Source organism: Meleagris gallopavo, chromosome 4 (assembly GCF_000146605.3).
Source record: "Meleagris gallopavo isolate NT-WF06-2002-E0010 breed Aviagen turkey brand Nicholas breeding stock chromosome 4, Turkey_5.1, whole genome shotgun sequence".
NCBI lineage: Eukaryota > Metazoa > Chordata > Aves > Galliformes > Phasianidae > Meleagris > Meleagris gallopavo.
In genome coordinates this window covers 8,995,279-9,003,639 of record NC_015014.2, presented here as the reverse complement: position 1 = coordinate 9,003,639, position 8,361 = coordinate 8,995,279, and the positions used below count along the sequence as shown (strand labels likewise).

Sequence of the window (8,361 nt, the reverse complement as noted above, 5' to 3'; positions counted from 1 at the left end):
AACATGCAGTATTTTTGGCCAAACTGTGCATCAGGCATAGCAGAGAAAGCTTCTGCCTGCTGGCTCTAGCATGAATTCTCTAGCATGAATGCATCCAGCGTTGCCAAAGTCCTTTGAGTTATCAGGAGCTACCAAAATGGTCAGTCATGGTCTTCACTTCTCTGTAGTTCTATGCAATTTGTGCTGCAACAGCATGGAGCATTATAGTGTCCCGTTGTGCAGAATGGCTGCTGTTGCTGGGAGTGAAGAAGAGTGAAGGAAGGCTTCAGAGGCACCGACAAAGCCAGAGGATGCTGGCTAAGATGGGCTGTTGCTTGCAGTGTCAGTTGGAGCCGAGTTACTTAGTGAATTAATGGGTTCTGGTTTTTTGTGATTTGTTTAGAGTTTGCGATAGTGCATAGGAAGACAGACCGTGTAAATAGAAAACGCAATGTGATGCACCATTCTGGCTTGGTAACTCCTTTTCAGGAGCACAGAGAAAGGAGAAATTGTAAACAGCTCAGAAAAAGCATACATTTAATGCTGCAATGGAATGCTAATGGAGAATTCTGATACTTTATTCACATACAGCCTATCATCATTTTGGTGTACAGGGAGAGCTTCTGCATTATTTACTTGTGGGTTTTATTTTGTTTTAAAGTACTCAGAACAATTTATGTAATTTCTTCCCAATGTTGAAGCCCAGGTATTCATCCATAAAGCTGTTAACGATCCCAGCTGCACCCAGGATTGCCAAGCAAGCCAGAACTATCAGACTCAAATAAAAACCCATTAACCTAGAAGTAGAAGGCAGAAAAAAAGCTGTTACAAGCTGTACACGATGTGTTTACAGTGAAACCAGCTGCCTGTCTACCTCAGTTAAGAGAAGCACAGTCAGAAAGCATCACTGTTGTAACAATACCTCGGGTGTTTCGGCAGTAGAACCATTCTCACATGTGACATTTGCTAGGGAGGAGAGTGATTCCTAGTAGCCTCTCTAGAGGAACATACTTCCCCCACTGTTCCTTGATAAGGTGAAGTTGAGAACTTTTTCTGATATGAACTACTTCATTCCAAGGAGGCATCTTTGACAAACTGGGAATGTTGACATGGGATGGAAGGGATCATCAAGTTCCAACTCCCCTGTCACAGGCAGGGCCTCCAACCTCTAGATCTGTACTAGACCAGGTTGCCCAGGGCTCTGTCCAACCTCGTCTTGAGCACCTCCAGGGATGGAGCATCCACAGCCTCTCTGAGGTGCGGTTCCAGCAACTCACCACTCTGTGAAGAACTTCCCCCTGACATCCAATCTAACCCTTCCCTCCTTGAGCTTAAAACCATTCCCCCTTGTCCCATCGCTATCTATCTGTCCTATCAGCCAGCTCTTTCAGGACTCTGGGATGCATGTCATCTGGCTCCATAGACTTGTATGCATTCAGTCTCACGAGGCGGTCTTGGACTTGCTCCGCCCTTACAGCAGGGGGGGATTTACTCCCCCAGTTCCCACCTAAAGTCCCAGTGATTTGAGCTTCAGGGACGTCAGAAATAAGAGAATCCTGGCTGCCAGAGAAGACTGAGGCAAAAAAAAACCACCTCATTGAGTACCTCAGCCTTCTCCGTATCTGTCATAGCCAGTTCTCCTTTCTCATTTACCAAAGGAGATAAGCTCTCTTTGGCCTGCCTGATCTGGCAAACGTACCTATAGAATCCCTTGCTGTTTTTAACATCTCTCACCAGCTTCAGTTTCACCTGCACCGTGGCACTTTCTTTCTTAATCCCCTCTCTGCAAGTCCGGACAGCATCCCTGTATTCTACCCAGGTGACATGCCCTTGTTTCCACATCTGGTACAATCTCTTACAGCAGGTCCCTGCTAAGCCATGTGGGCTTCCTGCCTCCCCTGCCTGCTTTCTTTTTCTGGGGGATGGAGAGCTCTTGCGCTTTCAGAAAGGCATCTTTAAAGAGCGGCCAGCTTTCTTTCACTCCTTTGTCTCTAAGGACAGCTTCCCAGGAGATCTCATCCAACAATTCCTTAAGCAGCCTGAATTTTGCTCTCCCCCTTTTTTTTTTGCTCTGACCTTTGCCAGACCCATGCATGTTCCTCGAGATCCCTCCCAACCCAAGCCATTCTGTGATTTTAAACTGGAAATCTCAGGGAGTACTTGGAGAGCTCTTCAACCCTGAAGCACGGAATGTGTCTGGCACACAATAACAGCATGTACTCTTCGTTCTTAGCTGCCTTGGAGCAGACTTTGGCCAGGTAGGCATATTCTGGGAGTTTCTGCAGGATTGATTTCTGCAGGCAGAGTGAGTGAGGACAGGCCATCGCGTAAGCATTGGAGAGATATCTGAACAGCTTACTGGACTTTGGTTTATAGCCCACTATGCCCATGCCTGCAGAAGTGCAATGGTTGGGTGTTCAGCAGGAGGCTGTGGAGCCTGAGGACCTCACTGGTGCCTAGAGGCTTGATACATATAGCTTCCCCATACAGGGTGTGCAAAGCAAGGGTTTAAGAATGGTGAGTGTAAGACCTCCTCAGTTAATAGATAATAAAGCAAGCTGCTATCCTTAGATGTCCTTGCAAGGGTGATTTTTTTTAAACCCAAGAGTGCTGAAGTAAAGCATGGGAAAGATTTGTTACTCCATTTTTTTTTTTTAGTTTGTTGATTAAATGAAAGTGCCTTGTGCTCTCCTTGTTCATTTGTTTTGAAGGCTCTGCTCCCTAGACTTCCTTAATAGTCGCCAGTCTTGTGGTCAGTGTATCGTTTGAGCCATTGCATCCTTAGTGGGAGCCCTGGGTCAGGAAACAGCAGGTAGTGCTGTGGCTTCAGCAAAACAAGAAGCGGCGTGTTTGAGTGTGCCCGTACACCAGAGAGGTGTTTTGCTGATGTGTGTGTTTGTTGTAGAAGGATTCATGCCGCTACATGCAGTGCATTTACATTCATTAACATGCACTTATCTGCAGCCGTGCCTCTTATCTATTTGGTCAAAGTTTATCAGCCTACAAGGACGGATGTGTTTGCTTCTGCGAGTGCACTTTGTATGGGTAAAGGTTCTTGTTGTGATAAACTGAGGAAAAATGAAGCAGCAGACAAGCCGGTGCTGTGTGTGCCTTGCCTGAGCAGCCTCCTTCACATGAAGCTGCAGAGCTTCTTCTGCCTTCGGCCCTGTGAGTGCGGTTGCCGTATGCTTGGCACAAAGCAGGCCCCTGTGAGGTGGGCGTCAAACCTTTCCTCCCATCACCTGCAGCACGTGCACACCTCACCCCAAGGCTTCCCTGTCACAGCCAGCCCTCCTTCCCCAGGACCTTTGCTTCAGCTCTCTTGCCGGCAAGCTATACGTGTTGCACTCAATTGCAGTGACTTCTCACTGTCAGTTGGCTCTCAGCCCAGCTCAGGCTACAGCTGGGGTCTGTAACCTGCACGCAGCTCCTTACCTTCTTGATACAGACTCCGCATAGCCGTGGAAGTACTTGTGGCGAGCGTACATGTACAGCAGGCCCAGCAAGGAGGCTAGTTCTAAGAAACAAGTAATGGGAAAAGCGAGGACAGTTGCTGACAGTCATTTTAGTTATTTGAGGGCTGTTCCAGGAACTGGGCAGTGGGCTGCAGCACTTCGGCTTGACCCAGCTGTCACCTGGTATCATTACGGCAGTTTGTGTTCAAGGGGAATGTTTGTTTTTGGAAAGAGAATCTTATCTATGTTGTTCAAAACCTGCTTTGCATTTATATAGCGGCTTTTATCCAAAGACAGGAGAGAAAGCTCTAGCTTTCTGATCTCCCTGTGGGAAAAGCATGAAGATACTTCTGATGGATGGAGCAGGCTGTGCGGCCACTTGTGTTGCCCAGCACTAAGCAGTGAATTTGGTGTCCTTTCCAACCACATAAATATTAGAGAGGGGGGTTTTCCTCTGCTCTGGATTAACTCCTGTGAACATGCCTGTGGGAGTAGCTGTAAAGGTGACTTAAAGTGGAGTTAAAGTAGTTCCCTTCTTATATATGACAGCATGCATCTTCCTTGATTCAAGTATCTGTCTAAGAGCCCGTGTACCATCTCACATCCAGCAGCAGTGGAGCTGCTCCAGATTTATCTTAGTCAATGGAGATGGGAATCTGTCTGTAAGGGAGCCCCAAATAAAATGTTTGGGGGGGCTTTTTGTTTGTTTGTTTGTTTTTTGTTTGTTTTTTGTTTTTAAATGCCAAAATGCCAGCCTGCGTAGGTATGTGAGAAACAGATTTTCACAGATTTTCACAACGGATTTTCACAAGTCTGCCTACATACCTGAGGGATAGAAACCATCTCCAACCTGTGGCTGGAGATGCTCTGTGCTGACTGCACTTCAGTGCTTAGTGCCATGTCCCAGAATGACCAAGGGACCATAGCTGTGTTTGATGTCCTGTGAGAACTGCCCTATAACATGCACATAATTGTTAGTGGGAAACATCTAGGAGCTGCTTTTCTGAATGATTCACCCAGAAAATCCTCAGTAGATTTTCTGTGAATGAGAATGTGCTCCATGGTTTGCAAGAAAAGCAAAAGCTGGTGGGGCTGTGTGAAATGCCATGATTGTTTTGTCATGGCATTTATTGCAGTGCCATCAAGCCTTCCTTCAGGAAGGCTAGGGTAAGACAGTGCAATGAAGGGAAGGCAAAAGGATGTCTGCAGTATTCTACCTCCCAATAAAGCTGATTTTTACAGATCTTTGCAGTCCAATTGATAGCAAGAATCCTTACCTTGATTGCAAAACCATCCTGCGATCCAGAGGAGAGTCTGGAATATAGGGTAAAACTCTGCACAGTTTTGTCTGTGGGACAAATTTGACATAACGTTATTCTGGAAAAGGAAAGGACTACAGGTGAGAGAGATTTTTTAAGGAGATTCAGCTTTGGCCTCGCTTTGTTCCACCAAAGTTAATGCTCTTGAATTCAGCAGGAGCATGCTCAAGTCAGCACTAGATGCTCTCAAACATTTCCTTCTTTGTAATCTCAGTACAAATACAAACAATTTCAAATGTCTCCTCTTATTTAAACTTAGACGAGGTTTTGTATCCCACCTACAAGGAAGTGCTTAACCAGTATCCTAACTCAAGGCGGCTGTACAGCAGAAGCAGGCAGGAGTTCAAGCACAAAGATATGGTGTTGATTGCTTATCTCCGTGCTCAGCGAGTGCGTTTTGTGGGTCAGCATTCCTGGGACTGCAGGAGGAGGCACAGAGCCACACGCAGGCAGCCCAGGTTGCTCTGCTGAGGCCAAGTGCCTTTACAAAGTGCAACCAGGCACAGGCAGCACACTATAGATTTTCTTACGGTTAGGACCGTAATGTCTTTGTCAACATCATCAGTTTTCATGTCAGCACACTGAATTCTGTAAGGTGCAGCCAACCAGTTCTGAGCCTTTGCTGAGATTTGGAGGATCTGATGGCCCATCTTTATCAGAATTCAAACGGGGACAGATTTAAATGAGCTGAACATATCCATTGTCATTAAAATAATAGCCACACCATTTGAAAAGCATACTCTTCATTCTTTTTTCATTTTTTTTCTGAGCAAAGGATGCAATTACAAATGTAGTATCTTAAGGTAATGTTTTTGCTTCTCTTCCGGATTGAATTGTTATTCATTGCCACCATCTCCATGGTGTTGGGACTTACTGTGCACGAAATGTTCTTTCAAATTCTGGAGCTCCAGTGACAGCCGGGGGCAAGACCTTGTGCTTCATTCTTGATTTTCCCACCAGCCGAGCAAAACGACCTGTAAGCAAAAATAAGGGCTTGTGGATTGCATGGTTCTTCTCTTTTAAGAACAGCTCAGCTGAGTCTCTAACACACTTTTTAGAAGGAAAAAGAAAAAAGCAATCATTGTTCTTTGGCTCTTTTTATCCGATGGATGCTAGATTTTTTTCCCTACAGAAGTTCAGGTCACGCCTTCAAGAGCGGCTTACTCTTGAGAAAGGGGAGAAAAACTGCAAAACCGCTGTTTCAGAAATGTATTTTTTCCCTCTCTGTATTTGCTGACACTATTTATGAACCGAATAGCCGAGTCCTAGACCTGCACAGCCCAGGCCGACAGCAGCAGTGGAGTTTTCCAAACACACGAGGCTTCTGGTTAATGTGGTTTGGTTTGGCTTTAACCCTTCGCACTCCCGTGTCAAACACAACTACAGGAACCAGAGTATCTGAAAACAAATCGCTACAAGCACTAAAAATGCTCCCACAGTTACAAACAGAAGCACAGTAAAAGGGATGTCACAGGCCTGCCCGCCTCTTTGGTTCCCTGTGGCGTGCCAGCAGGCACAAAGTACGTATATTTAGATCTTAGAGAAATGCAGTGAGGGGGACATGCTGCAGAGTGTCTCTATTATTGCTGCCTGGTATAAAGGTTCACTTTCCTCTTTCCTTCCAGATACTGAAGCACGTGTCTGTCTATTTTAGGAAGCAGTGCTTTCAGTCCAGCATTGATGTACTCAATCTGACAAAATAACTCTCCCTTTTTGAGGTTTTCGGTTGCGTAGCTGCATAAATAAGAATCGAAACCAAAACATGGCGTGTCTGTTGGGTAATAACTTCACAGCTAGTTGCGAGCTCTCACAACAGGGTGATTCCAGCAAGTCCGCAAACAAAACAGAATTGGAAAGAAATGCGTTTCTCCTAGAGGGAAAAGTAACCTGTCCCACTGAGCCAACTCCCTCCCGGGCTGCATAGTGGGCAAACTGCTCCTCCGGGAGAAGTCTGAGGAGTCACAAGAAGTGAAAGTTACAGGGCAGCCAGTTTATTACAAAATAATTTCCAGTGCTGCAGAGCAGAAGGAAACCTCCCCAAGCCCCAGCCCCAGGGGGGATTACCTTGCTGGAGGGCAGAAAGCAGAGACACGGCAGCGAGCAGAGCTAAGTCACCAGCCATGTTCCCAGCAGCTCCCACGTGTGCACACTGTGTGTGCGATGTGTGAGTGGGGCAGGGAGCTCCAGAGAGCAATGAGGAACTCGATGGGTGGGGAAACTGCAGGGCTTTTCAGTATTGCGACAAAGGGCTGCCCTGGGAAGAAAAATGTCTGACTTTCTGAAACGAGTGCAAAATTACAGCCGTTTTTTGCTCGTGAAAAGTTCAAATGCAGTCAGCCAGCTCTGCTTGCCTCTTGCCTGTGTGAAAACACAGAGAGAACAAAACCAGCCCTGCCTGCCCCTGTGGATTCAGCTGTTCTTTTATGTCTTAGCCTGCAAGCTGTAATCTCTTTGGGGGTGAAGACTTCTTGTTCGCTGTTTGCACAGGGCCTGGTGCAGCGAGGTCTGCGTCCGTCACTGGTAGTGCTGCTCTAAAGCAGCAGGTGCAGCAGGTGGGGAGGAGGGCTGGCTTTGTCCTGGCCCTGTACTTGATTTCAGGCTTTTGCCCAACATGTACAACTTAAGGCTCTTACAGATGATGTGACAGCCTCTTACTAATAGTTTGCATGCCAAAAGGAGATGTTTGGGGTGATTCAAAGGGTAAAACAACTGAGAAAGAAAGAAAAAACGTCTCCTCATTTTACCATCTGTTGTACATTTCCTATAGTTTATGCCTAGGCCTAAGATTAGGAGAGATCCTCTCAAGGCTTTTTTGTCAGCTAGCTCTAACCATCAGGGAGCTCAGTGTTGTTTGCCTCTGTGATCCCAGAACCAGAACAAAACCAGTGTCGTGTTTCTTGTGACTCCAGGATCATCCATCTGCTTTGTTGCTGACTGACATTGAGGGGGGTATTTCGCTGGCTTCAGTCCAGCAGGCTAATTGCAAAGGCTCAGGCAACAGCGCCTTTACATCAGTTACCTTACCGTGCCAAATTTGATTTCTTGTGTGTTAATTCAGCACTTTGTTCTTTTTAAAGATTAGAACAGAAGATATGCTTTAATAACAGCAGTTGGATGGTTGAACTTAGTAACTTTTAATTGCCGATTTATGCACTTTAACTAGTGTTCTTGTAGTTCGGGGTTGGCTTTCTGACAAGACGGTTTCTCTGTGTTTTTGAAGGTTGGCTGAGAAGGGTTGAAAGCCCCGTCACCCTGCCGATATAGGGGACTGATGGAAAATGGAGGCACGGAGCTGGTCACTGAGAAGTCTGAAAGATCAGCTTAAAAAGTTAAGCCCGTAAGAGCTGACTGTTGTAAGGCCAGCTGAGGCTGAGGTTGTGTTTTCTTTCCGACTTCGTTCCAAGTATATGGCTTTCAAAATGACAGCGGACGTGTGAAGTTCCACCACAGTTTGACTACAAGGGAGGCAGTGATACAATTTGGGGTATGAGGTTAAACTCACAGTGTTCTTATCTTGCGTGGCCATTATGGCTGAGCTAGGGCACTTTTAAAACAGCATTCTCATTCCACCGATAGCAAAAGGTTCGCAGCTGCCTATAGATCTGTAT

At 46.1% G+C, this 8,361-nt stretch overlaps 1 protein-coding gene across 1 annotated transcript; it reads right to left on the bottom strand.

Annotated features, from left to right (window-relative positions):
• Positions 1-530: 530 nt before the first annotated feature.
• MGST2 (microsomal glutathione S-transferase 2) lies at positions 531-6,947 on the bottom strand. Its single transcript, XM_003205398.4, has 5 exons — positions 6,818-6,947; positions 5,628-5,727; positions 4,712-4,782; positions 3,415-3,496; positions 531-776 (listed from the first exon to the last, which is right to left on the bottom strand). The coding sequence occupies exons 1-5, from the start codon at positions 6,873-6,875 to the stop codon at positions 644-646; spliced, it is 444 nt and encodes a 147-aa protein (XP_003205446.1). The 5' UTR covers positions 6,876-6,947; the 3' UTR covers positions 531-643.
• Between the last annotated feature and the right edge of the window lie 1,414 nt (positions 6,948-8,361).